Raw genomic sequence first — 25310 nt, 5'->3', positions numbered from 1 at the left:
TTCTTTGATATGACTGATAAAATAGAAAGGAATTGGGCGCTGCCTGAGCGACGGAAGCAGTTCAGATAATAGGTACGGAGTTTGTTCTTAAATTTAGGTTAATTACGCTGGACTTAACTACCCCGGTAGTTCCGTGCACTTTGATCATAACCCCACCACATGGTCCGTGCAGCGCCGCGGATGGTTGCTGCCCGTTGACCTCGAGCCCGCCTTTGCGCAAGTCACATCCCCAAGAGGTGTGCGCGTCAGCCAACATCGCCAACCTTGAAACACCAATCCCAACTCGTCGCCCCAGAAGCCGATAAGCGTCTTTGATCTGTGTTTCCCGATACTACCCAGAACTGCCGCGGAGCACCCCGATTTCGCCCTCGTCATCTCGGTTGCCATCCGACAAGGTCCCTAAACGCTCGGCTGTGCAACGATCTGCCCAACGCCCTTCCTTCCATAAACGCCATCGCTGTGATTCCCAATGGCATCCTCACAATCTACTACGAAGAAAGACGACAAGGTCGCCGACGCCAAGACAGAGCAGCAGCCGGTTGCGGAACAAAAGCCGGCCGCGCTAGAGGAGGACGACGAGTTCGAGGATTTCCCGGTCGACGGTACGTCAGTCAAGAGGGGGGGGGGGGGGGGGGGGGGGGGGGGGGGGGGGGGGGGGGGGGGGAGAGGGGGGGGAGGACACGTCGAACAGAGGGCGATGCTGCTGAAGTGCGGATACGGACGCTAACTCGGACACAACACAGACTGGGCAGCGGAAGACACAGAGGCCGCGAGCGGCGCCGGCGCGAGACAACACCTATGGGAGGAGTCGTGGGACGATGACGACACAACCGACGACTTCTCGGCGCAGCTCAAGTAGGTTCATTTTCCCTTAGTCCCTTTCACAAGCGGTCCATCATTGCCTCTGGTACTTCCCGCAGAACGCAGTCATGCTGACAAATTACAACAGGGAGGAGCTAAAGAAGGTCGAGGCGGCGAAGAAGCGATGATTTTGATACTACATACGAGGCTCCATGGCGACGCGACGGCAGTTCTTATTGTACCATCAGGGCAGTCCGCTGTAGCATAGGGTGGCTAAAAGGACCAGGTTACAGCGTCAATATCGAGGAATCGAATTCGGATTCCACGCATGAAAGCCCAGAGTCTTCATGATGACGTATCTAGCTGGAGACGAGTGGATTGGGCGTACTGGGGCCTCGTTCGTTGCGCAACCAAGAATGGATGGTTCCCTTGGGAGGGATGGTCATGGACGATGCAAAGGAACTCCGTAGAATTGCTCGCAAGGAAGGGCTAATTACAACCGAGGGGGAATCTGTCATTCAAAGCATTGCCTTCCTAGTTTCGTTACTAAGATCCCCTAACTCTCATCTCTCTCTCTCTCTCTCTCTCTCTCTCTATGTCCCCAGAGGCGAGACCTACTGGCGCTCACTCAGAGCGACAACACCCGGCAGGGCCTTGCCCTCGAGCAACTCCAAGCTGGCGCCACCGCCAGTCGACACGTGGCTGAGCTTGTCCTCGACGCCGTACTTGGCTGCAACGGTGGCGGTATCGCCGCCGCCAATGATGACAATCTTGCCGCTCTGGGCGGCCGCGACGGCCGCGTCGAGCGTGGCCTTGGTGCCCGAGGCGAACTTGTCGAACTCGAACACGCCGGCCGGGCCGTTCCAGAGGATGGTCTGCGCCTCGTCAATGGCGGCCTTGTAGAGCTTGACCGACTCCTCGCCGCAGTCGAGACCCATCCAGCCGTCGGGGATGCCCTCGGCGTCGGTGGCCTTGCCCGTGTTGGCGTCCTTGTCGAACTTGTCGGCCGTGATGTAGTCGACGGGGAGGACCAGCTTGACGCCGTTCTTCTCGGCTTTCTGCTTGAGGTCGCCGACCGTCTTGGCGCCAGCCTCGTCGAAGAGCGATGTGCCGATCGACATGTTGTCGAGCACCTTCTTGAAGGTGAAGGCCATGCCGCCGCAGATGACGAGCGTGTTGACCTTGTCCAGCAGGTTGTCGATGAGCTGAATCTTGTCCGACACCTTGGCGCCGCCCAGGATGGCCAGGAACGGTCGCTTGGGCGCCTCGAGCGCCTGGGCAAAGTAGTCGAGCTCCTTCTTCATGAGGAAGCCGGCCGCCTTTTGTGGGAGGTCGACGCCAACCATGGACGAGTGGGCGCGGTGCGCGGTACCGAAAGCATCGTCTACACACACGACTGTGTCAGCAACGGGGCGGATCGGAGCACGGCAAAAGGAAGAAGCGCACTGATGTAGATGTCGCCAAGCTTGGTCAAGCCCTTGCGGAACTCTTCCACCTTGGCCTTGTCGGCCTTGATCTTGTTGCCTTCGGCATCGGTGCCCTTGCCCTCCTCTTCGATGTGGAAGCGCAGGTTCTCGAGGAGCACGACCTGGCCGTTGTCGGCCTTGTTGACGATCTCCTCAACCTCCGGGCCGACGCAGTCGGGGGCCATGATCACGCTCTTCCCCAGCAGCTTCTCGAGCTCGGGCACAACGGGCTTCAGCGAGTACTTGGGGTTGACCTTGCCGTCCGGGCGGCCGAGGTGCGACATGAGGATCACGGCCTTGGCGCCATTGTCGATGGCATACTTGATGGTCGGGACGGCACCGACGATGCGCTGGGTGTTGGTCACCTTCTTGTCGGCATCCAGGGGGACGTTGAAGTCGACCTGTGATGAAACACACGTTAGCTGTCGGGGACGTCGGCTGAGTCTCGTCACGGAGACGTACGCGGATCAGGACGCGCTTCCCCTTGAGGTCGACATCTGTGATCGAGAGCTTGTTGGCCAGAGACATCTTGGTGATTCTACTGAGCAATTGGCGACAGAACAGGACCTTTAGTCGGAGAATCGAGGGTGAAAACAGAGTTATGATCTTCTCTGGGCCCGGTGGCAGGTACTTGTAAAAAGACGCAGCGAGTATGAGCTGACCTTGCAGTGTCTGATGGAGGGGTAGAGGGGTAATAAAACGTAGGTGGGGCCATTCTCGGAGCTGTGACGTCGACACATGGTTGGCTGATTTTTTGGTTGAAGCTCTCCATCATCAGGAGCAGCCCGAGCGCCATACGAACTGATTCGATGGCGAAAGAACAAGACAAATGAAATGATGTCCCCTTCCGTTGCAAACTTCAAGGGCAAAAACAATGTTCTTAACGGCAAGGCGGGGAAGCCAACCAACTTATTGGGGCTGAAGGATGCGCTTGGCTACCTGGACCCAGACCATCAAGGAGCGGCCTCCAGCTCCGATTTTCGGCTACGCTGTGCCAGTTCGCCTCGATAGCAAATCGCATGGAACCTTGACAGAAAGCCGACCACTGAAGGTACATGGACCGGTCGGGAACTCCGTACCGAGATCTCGGAGATCATCAGTGTCGAATCACGTATCATTGATTGCTGTTCAGACAAACAAAATAGAACAGAAAAGACAAAAAGCCTGCCCCAACTCCATTCGCCAATGGGCAAGCTCAGAACCGCCGTCCCAATGCCAGTTTATACAGTTTCGCGACCCAGAGAGCAAGGAAGATAACCCAGAAGAATCCCATACCCACCGCGGCGTGCCGCCGTTCCAAGCCCGCCAACCCGTTTGATATACCCAAAAGAGATCACACCACCCGCCGCGAGCTCTGCGAGTAGTGTGAGACGCCCAGACCCTGATGAACATCGGCATTTTAAGGTAACCGGATATCAGCTCTGTCGGGAATGCGGTGTTCCTGAACATTCTCAGCCGCATTCGTGAGGGAGAGGTACGCCGTCCACGCGATTCCAACTGTCGAAACGAAGGGCTAGAGAGGGAGACGCAGCTCGTTAGCACGGATTTCCAGGTCGGGCTCGCAAAGCTTTTTTTTTGGGGGGGGGGGGGTTCTTACCAGTTGGAACTGCACCGGCATGAGGCGGAAGTTGATGACCTGCACGGCAGGCCAGAGCACGTAGTTGGCCTTGAGGGTCGGCACATACATGTCCCTCATCTTGTGGAACACCTCTCTCTTACCGCCGCCCTCGGCGATGGTCATTACGGTGAAGAAGGCGGCAACGCCGAAGGGGGCAAAGATCAGCTGATCAAAGGCGACGCGCTGGATGGCCGGGAGGAAGGCAGCCGACTTTGTGATGGGGAAGCTGCGCTCGAGGAATTTGAACCAGCGGAACTGGATAGGAGCCATGCAAAAGCCGTAGGCCATGAAGCGGGTAAGGCGCTCGAAGTCAAAGGGAGGCGGCAGGGACTTAGAGTCGGGAATCAGGTCGCGGTTGCTGAAGGGGTTCTTGCGGTCGAGTTCGTGGATCTCGATGGTCAGGGCGTCTTCGCGGGGGTCCAGGCGACCTTTCGGGTGCTTGCGGACGGCGCGCTCCCGGATGGACGTGATGGTCTGGGCAACCGTGTCCGCGATGCCGCCGAGGATGGAGTTGGTTACCATCATTGTAAGGACTGTTGGCTATCGTTAGCAGCGCTCGCGGAAGTAGGAAGGGGTCGATCCGTCCGTGAGGCATCGACAGGATGCGGAAGTGGCAACGTACGTGGTCGCTCATCGTAGTATGCGTTGAACCGGCTCGTAAGCCGGGCGAAGAGGGCCATCTCGATGAAGAAGACGATGGCATGCAACAGCGGCTAAAGATTGGCACGTTCTGGTCAGCGATTGCTACTGCAGCGGGCATGATAGTGCAAAGGTCGAGAAATGGATGGTGAGAGACGGAATCTAAGCCAGGGATAAGAGGGATAGGATCGAAGCACGCAACAACCAGGAACGACCCGGGAAGAACTCACGATTCGGCCATATATGAACCTGCTGTTGATTGTTCGAAGCCACCGCCGGCGGTTCAACTCCCAAGACATTGCGCTCGAATACCCAGGTGTCCGCCCTGGTGTGCGAAGTGGGAAAAATGTATATCACTTTCCGGGGGTCGAGTTCCCAGGCCCGCTGGAGAAGCCCAGAGAAATCCGGATGATGGCACGGATCGATGACGTCCGGTGGCACAGGGGGCCTTGTCTGCCTCGACGATAAACGACCTTTAGCGGCCGATAACCAGGGCCCACAGAAGTGGGATGCGCAGGCGCGTCACTGTTGGCTTGCACCTCGAGCTCTGTTCTTTTCGGGTGCACCCCTTTGAACAAGAAAAAGCAATCAAATATTCGATGCGTTGACAAATCCGATCAGCTGAAAGCACGGCGAGGCAGCGGCGAAGGAAAGTTGGAAGATGGCCATCTCACCTTGAGGCTGTGCCGACCGCCGAGAACAAAAGCAGCGTGACCACAACAAGATCGTGCACTGTCGGCTGCCCGCAGGTGCCCACCAACAATTGCTTGCAGTTCTGGAACGCCTGCCGTGCTTCCCCGCATGCAAATCTCTAACAGCAATTGCAATCCGTACGGATTACGGACAACAAAACACTGTATCCGTAATCCTGACTCCTCTGTGGTGCTCCTGTGCTCACTCGAACGGGGATAGGTTTATCTCCTATGCCCCTCCCTCAGAAAAATTTTTTTTCATTGTTCTCTTTTCATGGTCCTCAAGAGATCAGCTAACATGATGCAACGATTGTCAGTGTCAGTATATCGAAGGTACCTTGCAGCCTAGACCATCTCAGCGCCAAAGCTGATGCGGCTTAACGTATGGGTTAGGGTTCAGCGAGGTCGCTGTGTCAAGCTAAGAGTCACCAGCAGAAAGAAAACGAAATCGAGGCGCTGCCAGCGAGTCATCAGCAGCTCTGTAGGCCTAATTAACGACAGAATCACACACCCCTCATATCGTTCTCGGCTGACGAATCTCAACGGCAGCGAGCCAAAGAGCCCGAGGACTTCTCCAACCTCTTTCACAATGATTTGATTTTGCTCGGATGGCTAAGGGAGCGATTACCAAGGGGACTCAGGTGCAGCTCGCCATTCGTAAACATACAAAGGAGTCCAAAGAGAAGATACCGTCTATTTGCCATTGCGCGAGTAAACCCTCTCGCTTGATCCTCAAGCAGTCCTAACAGACACCCTCGAAGCCCAAAAAAAACCGCACTGAATGCAAACCACAACCAAAGGCCTCTCCCTACGACAAGGGGGACCAAAGGCGCCTCTCTCTCTAATCAAGTATAGCCTAGTTCCTCTCGGTCGGCATCTCAACCGGATTCGGCCCGGACCCGGCAGGGAAGTGGTAGTATCCCGGCGGAGGCAGCACCCCACCGTGGGCGGGGACCGGCCCGTGTCCGCGGCCGCCCGCCGGCCGCCGGTTCTCGGCAAACATCTCGACGTGCTCGTGGTCCTGCCCGAGCTCCGCCACCACGGTGCCCGCGGTGGCGTAGTAGTGTTCGGCTCGTCGCCCCCGGTGCGGGTGGGTGACGCCGGCTGTCTGGTTCATGTGGCGGCGACGGCGTCGGAAGATGAAGAACGCCGATGCGAAGATGAGGAGGGCGAGCGCTGCTGCGCCGACGGCGATGCCTGCTACGGCGCCTGTGGATAGGGTGGAGGAGGAGTCGCCGGTGGTATTCGCGGAGGGTGAGATGCCGGGGTTGGGGTTGGAGGTCGTCGGGGTGGTGCCGCTGCCGGCCGTGGTGGTGGATGAGGATGATGTCTCGGGGCGGTCGGACGACTTCCAGGCGATCTGGATCATGGGCGCGTACAGGTTCATGCTCCTGACCTTCGCATTCGGGACCGTAATAAAGCCGAAGTTGTTGCTCGCGCCGTCCTGGCACGACACGGTCGGAAAGGCGGTGGACGTGGCGACCTTGCGGCACGTCTGGCCGTTGAGGTTGTCGCAGTGGAAGCCCGTTGGGCAGCAGCCCGCAAAGGTCTCCTCGGCTTCCATCAGGAACTGCACCTTCCACTGCGACGACTCGCCCGCGATCGCCGTGCATGCCGTCGTATGGCCCTCCGGGCACTCCAAGCCGGGGGAGTAGAAGCCCCACCCATACAACGCCGCCTGGCTGGGCTCGGGCGCCCCGTCCGTGGTGGTAGGCCAGCAGTTCGTGTCATCTTGCACACTTGACTGCGCACACGTCTGTCCCCACCAGGCGACATCGCATGTCGAGCACCACCCGACGGCGTAGGTACATGGTGCTGGCGGCGTGAAGACGGTGGTGAGACGGCCAAGGATTGTGCGGTCGTGATCAGTAAACGCCATCACGATTCCCCTTTCTCTTCCTTTCTCCCTTGTGAATCGTGTTTGCGGTCGTCTTGTCCCCGGCAGAGTCCAGCGCGGCGAGCGTTTTACGCCCGAAGCAGAAGAAAACGTCAAAGGAAAAGTCCCAGCGTCTGGGATCTGCGGGCGGCAGCGCCAATTTTTTCTTCTTTTCCAACGCAGGGCAAGAGGGTCGAGTCTGTCCAGGGGTTCATCTCAGCTACGCCACAATATAGTGTGGTGTAGTTTCACTACAAGACAACACTACTTTAGGGGCATCATTACCCGCCGGGAATGCTTGGCTCCCGTTAGCCTTACTGCCCGTGTGAGTTCCAGTGTAGCCGCAATGTGCCCGGTCAGGCAACATGACCCTGTGCCAATGCGCGGCTGGAGACTTGGCACATGCCAGCGATCAACACTCGGAGTCTCCTCAATGGAGTAAACAACGTCCGTACCTCGTGTATGGATTACAGTACACAAGTGTGTGTGGTGACTCTTCTTTCAGGCACTAGTGCTGATTGGATCGTTATCCGCGCACGCCGCCTTTACCTCGAACCTAGGGAGAAGGGTTTCGGATATATCAGAAGCGCTATAGCGTCTAAAGCACTAGCTATACGCTTACTACAGTACGTAAGAGACTCTCGAATATATTAACCATTTCCTTCATCGATAAATATTACTCGTTTTTCTCCTTTATAGATAGTTTAATAAGATACCTTTTAGACCTTTAAGCTATCCACTATACAGCCTTCTCTAAAGCTTACCAAGGCCTATTATTTATAATATACCAGCCCTATAGCTACTATAGATAAGTATATACAAACCCGCCCAAGATTCCCCTACCGGATACGTTATGTAGTAAACGGGGTGACGAGCCTTCTGAAAGGCATATATCCCTATAAGGGTTTGATTGGAGCAATTTATTGACCGCCAAACGTGGCAACTCATCGCCGCCGAAGCCCTGACTCAGAGCTCAGAGGCAGAACGCCTTCTCTCCTCCATGCCATATGTTGTGAAAGACTATCCGAGATGCCCGGGATACTTTTACGTAATAGGCTGCGCTCACTGGAATCCGCCGCCGAGGAAGAAAGCGATTTCCTCCTTGCCTTTCAGCATCAACGCGCTGCTGAGAGCTTCAGGCTTCAGCTCTGGGCCCAGAGGGGGTCGATCGAAGCTTTGGTCAGACACCGGTTTAATCTGCAAAGGAATGATACCTGCACCATTATTCCACACGAATTATGGATACAAGGTGGTTTCAACCTTTGCGTCCTCGTCGACATCGAATCCCGTGGCTTGTCGAGGCGGCTCGTTTTCCGCTGTCCTCTGCCTCATAAGCTCGCTGAGAAGCAATACCCCGGCACAATTGATGAGAAAGTCGCATGCGAGGTAGCTGCGTATGCATGGATGCAGGAACACTGCCCCGAAATCCGGATCCCACATCTCTACGCTTTTGGTTTTCTAAACGGCAGCCAGGTTCGTAATCCCGGCTCTTCTTCACGCTCGGCTGTGGACAAGGTTATAACTTTGCTAACCATCTCCTAGTTCACACACGTTAATCAGAGGCCGTGGCATGTCCGTGTCTACCATACCTTCCGGCGGTGGATGAATCGTCTGTTCGACTATCCTCTCCTTTCCGCATATACCCATGACGCATCTGCCCCAGCCATAGGTTCCGCGTACATGTTACTCGAGTACATTGGGCCAGAGACCGGGCAAATGCTTTCAGTGACCTGGGCTCAGCACATGAACGATCATAACCGGCGGTCCCGCTTATTTCAGGGCATGGCGCGCATCATGCTCTCTCTGGCCCGCCTCCCGCAATCGCATATCGGTTCCTTCAGATTCAACCCGAGCGACGGTACAGTTACACTCACGAATCGGCCACTCACGTGTACCACGATGATCTTTGAGAATAACGGGACGCCCCGGACGATCCAGCCTCGCCAACTCTACCAGAGCACTGATAGCTTCGTCTCGGATATGCTCACGCTGCACGACAACTACTTCTCTCACTACGCCCACGCAGTCCGGGATGAGGACGATGCCCGAGAACGCATGACAATCAGGACCCTTCTTCGAGCAGTTGCGCACCACTTCATCCTGCCTGAGCGGCGAAACGGCCCCTTTCTCCTACAGCTGACCGACTTCCACCAGAGTAATATCTTTGTGGATGACGACTGGAATGTTACCTGCATGATCGATCTCGAGTGGATCTGCGCGCTTCCAGCAGAGATGCTTTCAGTTCCCTACTGGCTCACGAATTGCAGTATCGACGGCATTATCGGCGACCAATATGCGCCCTTTGACGAAGCACGGCAGGCTTTCCTGGCAGCCATGGACGCTGAGGCCAAGAATATACGGCCGGGCCATGATATCCCGATCACAAGGACAATGCAAAATTCGTGGACCTCCAAGGCAGCGTGGTTTTGGGCTTGCATCCGGTCACTCAATGCCTGGCTGTTCGTGTTCGAGGACCACATTCTTCCCAAGTACTCGGCCAACAAGGATGTGATATCGGAAGTAAAGCAAATATCGACGTTTTGGAAGGAAGACATCGAGACTGTCATCAGAGTCAAAGTGGAGGAAGAGAAAAGTTACCAAGCAGAGCTTCAATCTCTCTTTGCTAATCACGATAGACTCCCTAAACCAGTCGGCAATGATATTACAGGCGCGACGATGTTAGCATAGCATAGCATATACCCTCCCCCCTGTTTAATGGAATTGTTAATTAGCAGGATAGCTTGGGTCCCTAGTGTAGGTATCGGAACCCAAAACAGAGAACCGGCTCCCATTCGGGAACCATGGCCAGGATGGTATGTTATAAGGGCACCTGCCACGCCCCCCTATTGGCTAATTACACAGCGGCCAAGCATATAGGGCTTATCAGAGCCGCCGGGTATTCGCATTCTTCATTAAGTAATTATTATTCTCTCTTTCCTCACCCTTGATCCTTACCCTCCCAACCCATGAGCTCGCTACCAGCTCCCCGGGACTTCGTCTTGTGTCGGCTTACTCAGGTGCGTGAGCTCTTTCGCGTTATTACCGGGCCCGCGATGCTGCGCTACACCTTAACTACAGTTGATGTTGCGAACCTATCCCTGCCATGGCACCCACAGTCGCCATTTTCTCCTAAAAATGGATCATTGATGGTGGCTGGGCACTTTTGCTCAACTTGGGCATGCGCCCGGGTTACTGGAGCCGGCCGAAACGAATGGCCGCTCAAAGCTGATCGGACCCCCTCCAGGCTTTTTGATCGGGAGGGCAGGTTCGTCGAGGGTTAGCAGGCTTCAGGATCTCACCATCTGCAGAGCGCATCACGACATCTGTCGCTATGCCAATCGGATCCGGGGACAGCCCCACATCGAGCCATTGCGTTCTGTTGATAACGGGGCCCGAGTCAGTGGGTCGCTACACCGAGGCCGTGGGGGGTGGATACCGGCCGGTAGCCCAAACCGTCCGGTGCGACGGGGGCCACGGAGAAAGACGATGTGACGATGCACACAAACATAAGGGATGCGCCGTCCTGGGAGGATTCGTCAAGGCGCGCTCCCGTAACTCGACCTCTCCGTGTCTGGCGACAAGATGTCCTCTACCGACGAAAAGAGGGTCGATGATGAGGCCAATGCCCTCGAGGCGGCCGCGGCGCCAGAAGAGCAGACAAAGCCCGTCTCGAAGCTCACGCGGTGGTACCGCAGCCCGCTGTTCAACGTCATCATTGTCGGCTTGATCTCCTTCACCCAGCCGGGCATCTGGAATGCACTCAACAACACGGGCGCGGGCGGCCAGCAAGAGCCGTACCTGGTGAACGGGTCAAACGCGCTGACATTCGGGTGAGTTGCCGCCCGACCCGAGAGCCCCGGATGCCGATATAATAGTTACTTAGATCTGACTGGGAACGCAGCTTGATGGTCTTTGGCTGCACCATTTTCAGCGTTGTCGCCAACAGGATAGGCGTCAAGAAGGTCTTGATCATTGGCACCCTGGGCTACGCCCCGTACTCGGCGTCCTTGTACGTCAACAACCGGTATGGCACCGAGTGGTTCGTCCTCTTCGGCGGCGTGACATGCGGGATTGCCGCCTCGGCTTTGTGGGCGTCCGAGGGTGCCATCGCCCTCGGGTATGGCAAGGTCGAGGATCGTGGCAAGTTTAGTAAGTATATTTCGTCTAGCACAACGCGTTTGCGCCGGCACCGCCAAAAAAAAGGGGGAGGGGGGGGGTTCGACCAGTGTCAGTCAAGCCGGAAACTCTTCTCGCCTTCCTTCCCAACCAACCCGAGTCCCCATTCATCATGCTTGATGGGACGAAGAGACGAGAGGGGGAAACACAAAACAAAAGGGGGAATGGAGGAATCAATCAGCTAACGTCCGTCCGCCTGATGAATAGCCGGCATCTGGCTCGGTCTCCGGGAGCTCGGCCAGCTCATCGGCGCGTCCATCCAGCTGTCCATGAATGTCCGCTCCAGCAGCCGGGGAAAGGTAGGGTACACGACATACCTCGTCTTGATTGCGCTGCAGTGTCTGGGACTGCCGCTCGCCCTTCTGGCATCCTCGCCCGAGAAGGTGATACACAGCGGTGGGACGCGCGGCCGGGTCGTGGCCAAGAACACGACCATCAAGGAGGAGGTGCGCAAGACGTGGAACTTGTTGAAGCGGAAACAGATGTTCCTGCTTGTGCCCATCCTCATCGGGTTCCAATGGAACGGCACATACCTCGGCATCTATATGACCAAATAGTACGTTCCCCCTGCAGTTACGCTGTGATCGTGTCGGGCCCGGAGTCTCTGACGTTCGATAATTACTTTTATCAGCTTTTCTGTCCGAGCTCGCACCCTCGGTTCCCTGGTGTCCGGCGTTGCTGCGACGTTTGCCAACATCTTCTGGGGCTGGTTCTACGACCTCAAGCGCTTTAGCCGCCCGACACTGGCTAAAATCTGCTGGTTTTTCTTCGTCCTCAGCATGTTGGGTACCTTTGGCTGGCAGGTGTCCAACGAGAAGCTCTACGGTGACTCCAATCCCAGGGTCACGTTGGACTGGGAGAATCCGGGCTTCGGCCGGGGCTTTGCATCCATGGTCATCCTACGGTACGTGCCCCATGCTGTTTCTGGCGTCTTTGGGTGTGGAGATATCATGCTCATTTCTGTCAGCTTCTTGAACGAGTCGCATTATATGTTTGTTTACTGGATCGTTGGTGCCTTCTTCGACGACATCGAGACCTTGACGCTGGCGGTCGGTCTTGTCCGAACGTTCGAGTCTGTCGGGTCCAGCATCGCATTTGGCATCGGCGCATCTTCTGCGTCGCCCATGGTCAACCTCATCATCGCCTTTGCCATGTTCGGGTTCACAATCCCTGCCACATCGCTCGTGGTGTTTATGGTGCCTGAGCGCCCTGTGGACTTGCGCAAAAAGGAAATTGAGGCGTCTTCGGTTGGAGAATCGGAGAATGTTGCGCCGGACGAAACCGCCGCCAAGGCTGTTGAGGCCTCCGGCTCTTCAAACACTCGAAATAATCATGGGCGGGAATGCTGAAATGGACACGGTGGGAGAGAAAGCTGCGGGGCTAGTAATCAGCGATACCCTTTTTGGTGGAGGCGTCGGGAGATGCGCCTTCTGGAGTTTTGAGTACTCCGTACCGATATTTGATTTCGCGTATTAATAATTACTCGCCTTGCAGCGGAAGCGAGACATGTCTGTTGTGATGTATCAAAATTAATTAGCCCGTCGGTAGGCGCTTCTCTGACATGACAACGTTGACGAACACGTTGCAGGCGGAACTGCCGAAAATAGAATCTGGTACGGGGTATGTTAACAGGAAACCGGAAGTTTAAGGTGTTCAAGGCGGAGGCATTGTGTGCCACGTAGGCCTCCCCGGTCATGCTCCTGAGGTTCAGGGCTCCTTTTATTAAGGTGTCCGAGTCAGTCTCGGTTCTGGAACGCGAGATTACGCAGTAATCAGATCCGCTGTATAGAGTACTATACAAGTAGGTGGGCTGTCAGCCCTGCACGAGCGCCACGTGCTGGCATCATAAAAGTCCCGAAGGGCAGCAGCGGCGGGTTCCGCGGCTGATAACTAAGCGTGCCTGAAATTGCCGCGCTATTCCGCTTGGTTGGTTCCGCCCTGAAACCCAACCCGCTGGCACTGCCGAGCCATCGTCACCTCCAACTTCGCACGTCCTCCACAATTCTACAACTACCGCAACACACAAAGCAAAACGAACCCCTCAACATCAGACTCGAGATCGGATCCTGGCACCCCGGCAGCCTCAGTAACCACCGGTGCGACATCGGCGACCACAAGATGGCGGTATGCTTCACGTGCCGAACGGCACTCCGGCGCCAGATTGAAGGCCTCCGAAAGCTGCGACAGAGGCGGCTGCACTCGACCAACAAGGACTCGGCCAAGACGAGCAGGGTCGAGAGACCACAGGAACAGATCCCGACGCCGAATAACGTTCCCACTCTCAACTTCTGGCAGAGGTTGGGCCCCCTGACGAGGGCAGCGCAAGCGTACGCCCGCGCCCAGCGCAAGAGGCCGTACGTGACGCAGGTGTGCACGTCGTTGTTCATCTACCTATGCTCCGACAGTGCGTGAGACCCCGATCCAGCCCGGCCCGGTCCGGCGGCGACTATGGTTGCCACGGTTGCGTCCGCCGAACGTGGCCGAGAAATGCTGACCTAGTGCAGTCTCGGCGCAGAGCATGGGCGGGAGGGACTATGACCCAACGAGGACCGTGCGAGCGCTGTTGATCGGCTCAATCTCGTCGATTCCGAGCTACCACTGGTATGTACTGCAACAGGTTTTCCTTTCAGGCATAGTCGGCAGCGGGTGCTCGGCGGGACTGACCGGGAGGGTTGGTTGCAGGTTCGTCTGGCTCTCCGAAAGCTTCAACTATCGGTCGCGTCTCCTGTCGTTGGCCACCAAAGTGGTCGTCAACCAAGTCTGCTTCACGCCCGTATTTAACACATATTTCTTCGGGATGCAGGCGTTGCTGTCGGGCGCAACACTGGCCGAGACTTGGGAGCGCATCACCAAGACGGTTCCCGTGAGTTGCCTCAACTCATGCAAGCTATGGCCCGCCGTCACCGCATTTAGCTTCGCATTTCTCCCGCTCGAATATCGTCCCGTGTTTGGAGGGGTGATTGCAGTGGGGTGGCAGACATATCTGAGCTACCTCAACCGCCTGGCGGAACGGAGCATCGCCGCGCGCGGGGAAGCGCTCGAAGAGCCCGAGATGGCGAAGGTGGCTGCATAGAGTTGGTTGCTCGTGATTCGGTTACCGAAAATGATTGGCGATAGACCTGGTACGCCTGATACACTGCGATAGAAGTCTGCATAGAACGGCGTTTTTGGGGGGGATAGAAACAACATTGACTTCTCTAGCCTGGTCATAGTCATGGGGGTGGACGATTCTTGGGGATCGATAGGTTGCAGGGCATTCAGGCGAGCCATTGAGCCATTCAGGTGATTGTGGGGGTCTACTTGTCTGTTTGATCGCGGGCGAGACCCACAGTGGCAGGGTGTCCCTACACTACGGATACAGCGATCAATTAGCACTGGCCAACATCCTACCGGGTACCCGCAACGAGCGAGCCAAGCCCGCTGCGCCAATTCGAGCCGGGTTTCAAACTTTCCAGTTCGCGAGCCTCTTCCACCACCAACATCAGCCGATCGCGGCCGTCACTCGTTATTCGAGCCATTGAGCGCTGGCCTCGCCCGGCTCTCATCCTCCAAGATGGCGGGCCCTTACCTTGGAGCCCGGCGCTCTGTTGCTGCCGCTCTCCGACCATTTTCCCGTTCTGGATCGCAATTACGATTCAACAACAACAACCATGTCCCACGACGCCCCGCCTGGACCTCTTCCTCTTCTTCTTCGGCCAGCCGCGCCCCCTCCACGGCGCGCAACGTCCTCGTCGCCGGCCTCCTGGCCACCGTGGGCGGCGCCGCCTACTACTACGCAACCGACACCCGCGCCTCGATCCACGAATGGCTCGTGCCCCCTCTGCTGCGCGTCATCTTTCCCGACGCCGAAGACGCCCACCACGCCGGCACCGCCGCCCTCAAGACCCTCTACTCGCTCGGCCTGCACCCGCGCGAGCGGCCTTCCGCCCTCGAGAACGGTACCGGCGGGGGCGGCGCGGGCGGCGGTAACCCGCTCGCGGTGACCGTCTTCGGCACGACCCTGGCCAACCCGATCGGCATCTCGGCCGGGCTCGACAAGGACGCCGAGATCCCGGACCCGCTCTTCGCGCTGGGCGCGGGCGTGGTCGAGGTCGGCGGGTGCACGCCGCTGCCGCAGGAGGGCAACCCGCGCCCGCGCGTCTTCCGCATCCCCGCCGTCGACGGGCTGGTCAACCGGTACGGGCTCAACTCGCGCGGCGCCGACGCCATGGCGGCCCGCCTGCGCGAGCGCCTGCGCACCCGCGCGCGCGCGCTCGGCGGCGGCGGCGGCCTGACCGAGCAGGAGGTCCTGGACGGCGCGCTGGGCGAGGACGTGCCCGTGGGCAGCCTGCGGCCCGGCCGGCTGCTGTGCGTGCAGATCGCCAAGAACAAGAAGACGGACGAGAGGGACCTGGACGCCGTCATCCGCGACCACGTCTACTGCGTCCAGAGGCTGGCCCCCTACGCCGACGTGCTCGTCGTCAACGTCAGCAGCCCCAACACCCCCGGCCTCCGGGACCTGCAGGCGGCCGAGCCGCTGGCGCGGCTGCTGGGCGCCGTGGTGGACGAGGCCAAGAAGACGCCGAGGAAGGTCAAGCCCAGGGTGATGGTCAAGGTGTCGCCGGACGAGGACGACGACACCCAGATGGAAGGCGTCGTGCGGGCGGTGTGGACGAGCGGGGTCGACGGGGTGATCGTGGGCAACACGACCAAGCGGCGGACGGGGCTGGTCAAGGAGGGCGTGCGGCTGACCGCCAAGGAGCAGAAGGCGCTGCTGGAGGAAGGCGGCTTCTCGGGGCCGGCCATGTTCGAGCGCACCCTCAGCCTGGTCGGCAGGTACCGCAAGATGCTCGACCGCTACTCGCTCGGGACCCCGGGGGTCGATGACGCCTTCCCTCCGCAGAAGGTCATCTTTGCGACCGGCGGCATCACGACCGGCGAGCAGGCTCTCAAGGTCCTCAATGCCGGCGCCAGCGTGGCTATGGTCTACACGGGGCTGGTCTATGGCGGCTCCGGCACGATAACGAGGATCAAGAAGGAGATGAAGGAGAAGCTTGCGATCAAGGAAGCTTGAAGGAATCCCTCCCTATTTTACGTCGCTCTGTATAAATACGTTTCGGTCGGCTGTAGAATCTCACGACACCTCCACCGATAGAAAGCAGACTCGGTCTAATAAAAAAAAGGGCCATTCTCATGTTTGAGGGATAGAATAATATGAAATGCGTTTCAATGAGGTGAAGTCACCGTTGCTGATGGATACGTTCCCAGGGCTTCTGAGGGGAACTTTTTCAGTGCTCGAGCTCATATTCGACTTCTTGTTCTTCGTCAGCCCCTTTCATAGACCGCCTCGCAAGAGCTTGAAGACGCATGGCACGACCGTCCTGCCAGTAGCAGCCTCGGCTGTCCCTTGCCCACCCTTCCTTCGGCCCGATTCATGCTGGGACAGAACCCCTGATCCAGTCTGCTCTGACTCCTGGTCTAAGTCGGACCCCCCATCAATGGAACACCCCATCAATGGAACACGCACCACGTGTCACGATTTGGCCGCATAAGGCGACCCGACAAGGCACACGGAACCAATCAGGAACCACAAGACCTAAGGACCAATCAGAAAGTGATCGCAGTGATCGCACTTCGATCAAGGCAAGCACCCGAATAATGATCGAAGGATCGTAGTAGCGATCACGCGATCGGAATCTAAGGGGGAACACTCAGGAATAAGGGAACTAGACAAGTATATTAGATAGCTAGTTACTTGTTCTGGTAGGCTCTAGAGTTTACTAGTAATAGTAACGTACTCCTTATATTATAATACTCCTAATAGTATCGTACTACTATAAAGAGATAACTCTATTATTATAAACCCTTTGGCTTTACCGAATCCCTTAGATGACTTGTATACTTATCTTATATCACTTACCTTCGTCTAAACCCTTTTAGAAGAAGTCTAAGTTAGGTTTGTTATACGTTGCTATTACTCCCTTTGTTCTATTATAGTTTAGAACGGAGGTGACTTTGACCTTGACATCGATATAGCTACTAACGTTATAGCCGAATAGCTGCTTACCTAGCTTAGTTAACTCTAGTAGCGAATCTAGGAGTTAGACTAGAGAGATAAGGCTACTTAAGCTCGAATCAAGGAACTCGAGAACGGCGAAAAGTACTTATAGAAACTGGTTAACGAGGCCTATACCAAAATCAAGGCGCTCGAGACTGCCAAAGTAAGCCGTATCAAGATCGAACCGCCTAGTAAGTACGGAGGAACTAAGGAAGACCTTGTAGGGTTTTTGATAAACCTCCGATCCTACTTCTGGCTTAATGACGACAAGTTTCTGGATGATAAAGCTAAAGTCCTCTATATAGCTACGAGACTGGAGGGCAAGGCACTTAGATGGTTCGAACCTATATGGAACGACTACCTTACTAAGGAAGATAAGGACGACCGAGATGCCTTTATATAGGTAGTCTTCCGATCCTACGACCGTTTCGAAGAAGAGCTTCGGAAGGTCTTTGGCGACAAAGACGAGAAGATTCACGTATAAGAGAGACTTGCTAATCTCCGACAGACTAAGTTAGTAGCCTCCTACGCTATATAGTTTAAATAGGATATACTTAAGTCTTAGCTTAATGACGAGGTATTAATATAATTGTTCTATAATAGCTTAAAGGAAAAGGTTAAAGACAAGCTATATAAGTACGACTAGCCTAAAATGCTAGATAAATATATTATATAGGCTATTAGAATCGATGATCGGCTCTATATATAGGAATAGTAGAAACAAGGTCAAATAAACGGAACTATGGTTAAGGCTAATAACAAGAAAAAGCGAGCGTACGTTAGTACCTCATACAGGATATATCCTAAAGCTATAGATATAGATATAATATAGAAGTAGGATAAGAAGAAGACGGCCAAAGACAAGTCTAATACTACCTACTATAACTATAGAAAGAAAGGACACTATAGGTAAGAATGTCGAAGCCCGAAGAAAGACTAGAAACCAGTCCTAGGAAAGGAAACTACGGTTATTAATAAAACTAAGGACATCGTCAAAGTAGTAGCTACAAGCTACAAAGATAGGGATAGCGATATAGATAGTCTCGAATACGATAACAATAGTAAAGACAAATAGACGCCATACTCCGAACTAGTCACTATAGACCCCGAGACAGGCATTGCTAAATAGGATACGGCAGGGGAGTATACGCTACCGATTTCGATTCTCCTAGCCTTGAGGTAGTAGGGTTTTACGGTCACGTAGAGACGGGATAGATCGTGGATAACCGACACCTAAGGAGTCGACCGACCCGGACCGAACATCTTGTTCCTTTAGGAACAGATCGAATAGTACCGTAACGAAGTCTTCCGGCTTAATACGGAGTTATATGAACGAGATAGACGCCTGACTCGACTCGCCTAGTAGAGTAACGAGATAAGGGACAAAATAAGGGAACTCCGACGTATTATAGAAACTATCAAAGGGGAATAGCCTGTAACGTACGATAGACCTGATAGTTACATTATACACTTTGACGATTAGTAACTTAGCTACGATGTACGGAACCTGAAGTACTAGTTTATATACGTAAACCATGGAAAAGACGAACGTACGTAGGAAAGCTACTAGAAGAAACATTCCTACCTTAGTATTAAGGTACCTATAGTCTATATATAGTAGGAAGGATTCGGAAAAGAATTCTAATATCTTCTAGGCGACGCTATATAACTATACCCTTGATATAAGGCATATATACAAGTGCCCTGGTTCTAGTATATAGTATACAAATGCCGATACTACTTCTACGACAAATTCGAAAACAATTACTAGCTGACCCGATAGGAAAATAGGGACGGAAGTTTATACCCTGTGGAATAGGTCTATAACGTAGGAAATAGAGCGGCCAAATTACTCTAGAAGATCGAAACCCGGAGTCTAGAAGGCATTACGGTAATTCTAAGATGAGCCTGGCCTAGGCACTACGGAATAGGACGAGATATATAGGACTTATGCTAGAGTAACGATTGTCTTTATTACGAGGACGAAAAGAAATCGCGAATTCGGGAGCTTTAGATGAAGCTATAGACCGTACGATAGAAAGTAGAACGGACCTAATAGTAAGAAGCTATAAGCACTTAATGGCTTATAGAAATAAGTACGATTGACAAAGCTACTATTAGCCGAATAATCGGAGAGGTTAGCACTGACCTAGGAAACGGGTTAGGGCCCTTTAAGGGGCCTAAAAACCATTAACGCCTATATAGCGGCGAGTGGTAGCGTAGTATAGGAGGAACTGGTGTAAGAGACTACTATATCGAGACCTCCCGGTAGAAACATAGGAAATCGCTATAATCTTTGGACGACGACGGTAAGACAAGCGACTATAGATAATAGTATAATAGAAGTAGTAGGAAATGCTCGTACTAGTAGATAATAGAGCAGAGATAAACCTGATTTCGCTAATACTTGTAAATTAGCTACGGATACCCTAGAGGATGAAACGGAAGTATAGTATAGTCAAAGGACTATTCCCGACGTAATAGGTATATAGGGAGACTAAACCGATCGATATTACTATAGTAGGGAAGACTATAGTAGTCGTATTTAGCATTATAGATATAGGCGACGATAAGGATATAATACTAGGACTACTATGGTATAAAGACTATAACCTAGACATCAACTAGAAGAATGGTAGCTACCTACGACCCCGAACGGAGTCATATTCGACCAGCAAGATAGGGAGCGCACAAGGATCGCGAATAGATAATGCTCAAGGGAAGGCATATCCTACGGATCCACTACAAGAGATAGGTAGTGGCAGACAGACCACTACAGACTCTAGAAGAAGCGGTATAACGACACCGACATTACGACAGGAGGAACAAGCTAAACCGCCGATAGCTATTCTCTCCGTTAATAAATACAGAGCACTATAATTAGAGTAATAGGTTAAGACAAGAGAAATCACCAGCATCGCCATAGATAGAACCAAGTTCGTATACTATTAGAAAACCAAGAAACGAGACAAGACTAGGGAAGTACCGAGGGAGTACAAAGGATACCTAGCATTCGAACCAAAGCATCTGGAAGGATTACTAGAACACGGCCTATAGGATCACGAGATTAAGCTCAAGGAAGGAGTACGACTAAAGTTCTTTAAGATCTACTATATAAGCTAGATATAGAACGAAGAACTTAAGCGATATCTAGAGGAGAACCTTTGAAGAGGATATATCCGCCTGTTGATATTGCTAGTAGGCTACCTAATCCTGTTTATACCTAAGAAAGACGGAAAGCTATAGTTATACGTCGACTATTAGTAACTTAACGAATAGACTGTAAAGAATCGATACCTGTTACTACTGATCTTATGGTTCTAAGATTAGTTGGCAGGAGCCTAATATTTTACGTGTCTTGACTTGCTATCAGCCTATAACTATATACGGATTAAAGAAGGCGATAAGTGGAAAACGGCCTTTAGGATACCCTATAGCTACTATAAGTACCTCGTTATGCCATTTGGACTTACGAACGCGCTAGTAACGTTCTAAGCCCTAATTGATCAAGCTATCTGACCCTTTCTCGACAAATTTATAGTATATTATCTTGACGATATACTTATCTTCTCTAAGACAATAGACGAATACCAGAAGCACGTAAGAGTAATACTAGACGTATTATACGCGTACAAGCTATCAGTTAACAAGGAAAAGAGCAAATTCTACATTAGGAAGACGGTATTTTTAGGATATAAGATATCCCTAGGATAAATTCGGATAGAACCCTTAAAGGTTAAAGCTATCAAAGATTAGCCACGACCGATGTCAGTTATAGAAGTACGAAGTTTTATCGGGTTTGCAAACTTCTATCGGATATTTATTAGGAATTTTAGAGCAATTATACGACCATTACACGAGCTTACCAAGAAGAACGCTAAGTTCCAATAGGAAGAGCGATACAAGTAAGCATTTATATAGATTCGCGATGCTATCACCAAGGATCTAGTGCTAGTACTGCTAGACCCTAAGAAACCATTTGAGGTAGAAACGGACGCTTCAGACTACACCATCGGAGGATAGTTAGGATAACAAGACGAGCAAGGGAAGCTACATCCTATAGCCTTCTTTTTAAAGAAACTCGATAGACTACGTCTTAACTATCTAATCTATAATAAGGAACTACTTACGATTGTTAAAGCTTTTAAGGAATGACGACTATATCTTAGTAGTACGATTGAACTAGTATAAGTATATACAGATTATAAGAATCTACGGTACTTCATGACGATAAAGGAGCTTAATAGATAACAAATATAATAGGTAGAATTCCTTGTAGAATTTAACTTCGAGATCTACTATAAGAAAGGTAAAGAAAATGTATAAGTAGACGCTTTAAGTCGACGAACGGATTATATAGAAGGACGAACGGAAACAATACTACCGTTGTTCAAGGAACGAATAGACGGAACGCTATATCACGAAATGCAGATACCCGTGGAAGATGATCTACTCGACTCGTTCCTAGAATGTTACGCAATCTTTCGAGAAGAAAGGATTAACGAGGTACAATATCAAGTAGCACCTGGACCAGTGGTACCTAGTAAAGTAGAAGAAAAAGATAGGAAACTCTAGTACCGAGGCAAAGTGTATATCTACGACAAAGACCAACAGCTATAAATGATTCGAGAACTCTATAAATCGAAACTCGGAGGACATAAAGGAGTCACGAAGACTGTCGTACAAGTCAAGAAACATTATAACTTTCTATAGTTAATGGTATAAGTTAAGGAAGTCGTATAGAGCTATAATATCCATAATCGAAGCAAGATAGCATAATATAAGCCGTATAGGCTACTTTAGCTATTACCAATAGCTGACAAACCATAGAGTTTAGTTATAATAGACTTTATTATAAAGCTGCCAGAATCTAAGGACACGGCTATAGGAGTAATCTATAATAATATTCTTACTATAGTAGATCGCCTGACTAAATAGGTATACTTCTTTCCCTATAAGGAGTCCTAGATAGCTGAATAGCTAGTAGATGTGATCTATTAGCAAGTTATATTAGTATACGCTTGGCCATAAGAATAGATTACCGACAGAGATACCAAGTTCATATCAAAGTTTTAGCAAGCGTTAATGTAACAATTGGGCGTTAATAGCAAACTGTTAACGGCATATCACCTACAGACTGATAGACAAACGGAATAACTAAACCAAGTTATCGAGCAATACCTCCGTTCCTACGTTAACTACTAACAGGATAACTAGGTCATACTATTACCAATAATATAACTCGCTTACAATATAACGCCAACAGAAACGACTAAAGTTATACCGTTCTTTACGAACTATAGATACAAAGCAGACCTTAGGCAAGGACCAGAGGTTATAGTGCCAAGAGTAGTAGTCAAAGTAGAGCAGATATATATATTATATAAGAAACTCAAAAAGGAACTCGAGTTTGTCAGAACTAGAATAAAGAACTACTATGACAAACATAGGCTCAAGGGACCTCGCCTAAAGAGGGGAGACAAAGTCTATCTAATCGCACGAAACCTGCAAACCAAACGACCAAGTACAAAGCTAGACTTTAAGAAGGTCAGACCCTTCGTTATCAAAGAACGAATTTCGATATCTAACTACCGACTATCGTTACTATCATCTATATAACTACGGACAGATGTTTTTTATATTTCACTTCTCGAACCAGCGCCAAAGAACGCCAAAATCGCCACGAATATCGAAGCGGAAGACGAAGAGGAAGAATAGGATATCAAAGAAATTCTGGATTCATGTATTATCAACAGGGAACTATAGTATCTAGTCAAATAGCTTGATTTTAGACTAGAAGACAACTTATAGGAACTAGTTAAGAACCTAAATTACCCTAAGAAACTTTAGTAGTTCTACTAGAGGAACCCTAATTGACTAAAAGCGACGGACCCGAAACCAACCCGAAATCAGCTAGCAAGGACAGATCTAAAGGAACTTCCAGATATACGGAATCCTAAAGCTATCCGAAATCGGTAGACAAGTAAGATAAGGTTAAAGAAGACATAGTAACCCTAGAAGCCTCTACTGCCGCTACCGCTTTAGCCTCCTTATGTTCTACTCGCTCTAACTCCTCTATACTATCGATACCCTGAGCGATAGCTCTTATTATCTTCTTAAACCACATTCGTTTCTATTTCCGAAGACGAAGGACCTGCTCCTTAGTAGCTATAAGCTTATCCTTAAGTTTTTAATACTAAGCCGTAATAGACCGAAGCTAAGCAGGAGAAACGCTAAGAACGTTATAATTCGAATGCTTGTTATAAATATACTCTATATATCGAGAAGAATCGCTTTTCGAAACCTTACATAAACTAAGGCCTTTAGACTTGTATAGTATATAAGGGCGTATCATTAAAAGATTATTCGAGGAAAGAATCGTAGCTAAAAGATAGTTAGTACGAAGAGTCGACGTAGCAGGCTTAGACTTCGACTTCTTTCTTATACGATCAGTCATCTTAACGACATTATAGAAGAAGAAAGGAGGTAGATAGAGGAAACACGACTATATACAAGAAGGGGGGGGTATTAGCACTATTTAAAACGGACCTAAGTCTTTCGAGGACGAAAGACCTAAGAGAGGGGCATCGTATCACAATTTGGCCGTATAAGGCAACCCGACAAGGTATACAGAACCAATCAGGAACCACAAGACCTAAGGACCAATCAGAAAGTGATCGCAGTGATCGTACTTCGATCAAGGCGAGCACCTGAATAATGATCGAAGGATCGTAATAGCGATCACGCGATCGGAATCTAAGGGGGAACACTCAGGAATAAGGGAACCAGACAAGTATATTAGATAGCTAGTCACTCGTTCTGGTAGGCTCTAGAGTTCACTAGTGATAGTAACGCACTCCTTACATTATAGTACTCCTAATAGTATCGTACTACTGTGAAGAGATAACTCTGTTGTTGTGAACCCTTTGGCTTTACCGAATCCCTTAGATGACTTGTACACTTGTCCTATATCACTTACCTTCGTCTGAACCCTTTTAGAAGAAGTCTGAGTTAGGTTCGTCATACTACGCTTATACCGCTTTTTTAACCTAATTACTTCAATCTACTATAACTTGCCTAACTTTTCTTTAAACCACTTTAAACTTCGTGGGTATATTTAACAGTTAAAGATAGCTTATACTAAAGAAGATTTACAGGATATGGTTGCAAAATACTATAATACCTGCTATTCAATTCGTAGTATTAGCTAGGAATTCGGAATTCTAACTACTACCTTATTCAACCGCATTCGAGGCCGTTAACTACGTTCAATTATAGCCGAACCGCGTTAGTCTCTTAGTCACGTACAGGAAGAATAGCTTACCTAATAGGTATTGATCCAAGTTGCCCTAGGTGTCCTACCAACCTATACGTAAATCAGGGAGTTTGCTAGCCGAATACTCTAGGCATAAGGAGCTAGCTATATAACAGTTAGAAAAGGCTAGATGACCCGGTTCCTTTATAGAAACCCTATCCTTCGAACCTAGCGAGCCTGTAAGATAGATTTAGTCCGTGTCAATGGTGCTACTGACTTAGTTATATATAGTTAGTGGCTATAGCTAAACATCCTAGCTATCAAGGACATTCTACTAGCTAACCGTTAGAATATAGATAAATATAGCATTATAGAAGGCTAGGGAACTAATGGGCTAGTAGTTAGAAGTGTTTAAATACGTATAATATAGCGAAAGGTTCCTAGTTCGCAGGTATAGACTTCCTTCCTTAAGTATATCTTAGTAATAGGGATATCACTCCCTCTAGTTGTCATCTTTAAGGGCAAGAGTCTTTAATAATAGTAGTTTCCTCTTAACAAGACTAAATTAAAGGACTAGAAGTTCACGGTAACCGAAAAAGGCTAGACTAATAATACTATTACATTAGAATGGCTATAAGAGGTATTTATCCCCTATATATAGCTATAAGATCCTTTATAACGATAACTCCTTATATTAGACGGTTATAATAGCTATATAACTAAGGATTTTATATAGGTATATTTTAAGAA

At 51.1% G+C, this 25310-nt stretch overlaps 7 protein-coding genes across 7 annotated transcripts; 4 read left to right on the top strand and 3 right to left on the bottom strand.

Annotated features, from left to right (window-relative positions):
• The first annotated feature begins 387 nt into the window (after positions 1 to 387).
• Positions 388 to 1045, top strand: P884DRAFT_19073 (DSS1/SEM1 family-domain-containing protein). Its single transcript, XM_069437535.1, has 3 exons — positions 388 to 602; positions 744 to 855; positions 954 to 1045. The coding sequence occupies exons 1-3, from the start codon at positions 470 to 472 to the stop codon at positions 958 to 960; spliced, it is 252 nt and encodes an 83-aa protein (XP_069297957.1). The 5' UTR covers positions 388 to 469; the 3' UTR covers positions 961 to 1045.
• A 258-nt stretch (positions 1046 to 1303) lies between these two features.
• Positions 1304 to 3112, bottom strand: P884DRAFT_291993 (phosphoglycerate kinase). Its single transcript, XM_069444136.1, has 3 exons — positions 2730 to 3112; positions 2248 to 2689; positions 1304 to 2185 (listed from the first exon to the last, which is right to left on the bottom strand). Exons 1-3 carry the CDS (start codon positions 2793 to 2795, stop codon positions 1416 to 1418), a joined length of 1278 nt encoding a protein of 425 aa, XP_069297956.1. The 5' UTR covers positions 2796 to 3112; the 3' UTR covers positions 1304 to 1415.
• A 245-nt stretch (positions 3113 to 3357) lies between these two features.
• Positions 3358 to 5192, bottom strand: P884DRAFT_243071 (uncharacterized protein). The gene is made up of 4 exons (XM_069440300.1): positions 4755 to 5192; positions 4508 to 4598; positions 3865 to 4418; positions 3358 to 3780 (listed from the first exon to the last, which is right to left on the bottom strand). Exons 1-4 carry the CDS (start codon positions 4821 to 4823, stop codon positions 3667 to 3669), a joined length of 828 nt encoding a protein of 275 aa, XP_069297955.1. The 5' UTR covers positions 4824 to 5192; the 3' UTR covers positions 3358 to 3666.
• Positions 5193 to 5762: 570 nt separating this feature from the next.
• P884DRAFT_306846 (uncharacterized protein) lies at positions 5763 to 7152 on the bottom strand. The gene has a single exon (XM_069445119.1). It carries the CDS (start codon positions 7093 to 7095, stop codon positions 6073 to 6075), a length of 1023 nt encoding a protein of 340 aa, XP_069297954.1. The 5' UTR covers positions 7096 to 7152; the 3' UTR covers positions 5763 to 6072.
• A 969-nt stretch (positions 7153 to 8121) lies between these two features.
• On the top strand, positions 8122 to 9780 carry P884DRAFT_200052 (uncharacterized protein; the record flags this gene model as incomplete). Its single annotated transcript, XM_069438269.1, has 2 exons — positions 8122 to 8565; positions 8635 to 9780. The coding sequence occupies 2 exons, from the start codon at positions 8122 to 8124 to the stop codon at positions 9778 to 9780; spliced, it is 1590 nt and encodes a 529-aa protein (XP_069297953.1).
• Positions 9781 to 10674: 894 nt separating this feature from the next.
• Positions 10675 to 12617, top strand: P884DRAFT_199488 (major facilitator superfamily domain-containing protein; the record flags this gene model as incomplete). Its single annotated transcript, XM_069438234.1, has 5 exons — positions 10675 to 10922; positions 10994 to 11241; positions 11476 to 11824; positions 11900 to 12172; positions 12236 to 12617. The coding sequence occupies 5 exons, from the start codon at positions 10675 to 10677 to the stop codon at positions 12615 to 12617; spliced, it is 1500 nt and encodes a 499-aa protein (XP_069297952.1).
• Positions 12618 to 13261: 644 nt separating this feature from the next.
• P884DRAFT_284915 (uncharacterized protein) lies at positions 13262 to 16578 on the top strand. The gene is made up of 4 exons (XM_069443735.1): positions 13262 to 13672; positions 13773 to 13869; positions 13951 to 14329; positions 14783 to 16578. Exons 1-4 carry the CDS (start codon positions 13387 to 13389, stop codon positions 16319 to 16321), a joined length of 2301 nt encoding a protein of 766 aa, XP_069297951.1. The 5' UTR covers positions 13262 to 13386; the 3' UTR covers positions 16322 to 16578.
• Positions 16579 to 25310: the final 8732 nt, after the last annotated feature.

The sequence above is a fragment of the Thermothelomyces heterothallicus genome (assembly GCF_042370625.1).
Source record: "Thermothelomyces heterothallicus CBS 202.75 unplaced genomic scaffold P884_scaffold_10, whole genome shotgun sequence".
Classification (NCBI taxonomy): domain Eukaryota; kingdom Fungi; phylum Ascomycota; class Sordariomycetes; order Sordariales; family Chaetomiaceae; genus Thermothelomyces; species Thermothelomyces heterothallicus.
This window is presented reverse-complemented; position numbering and strand designations above follow the sequence as displayed.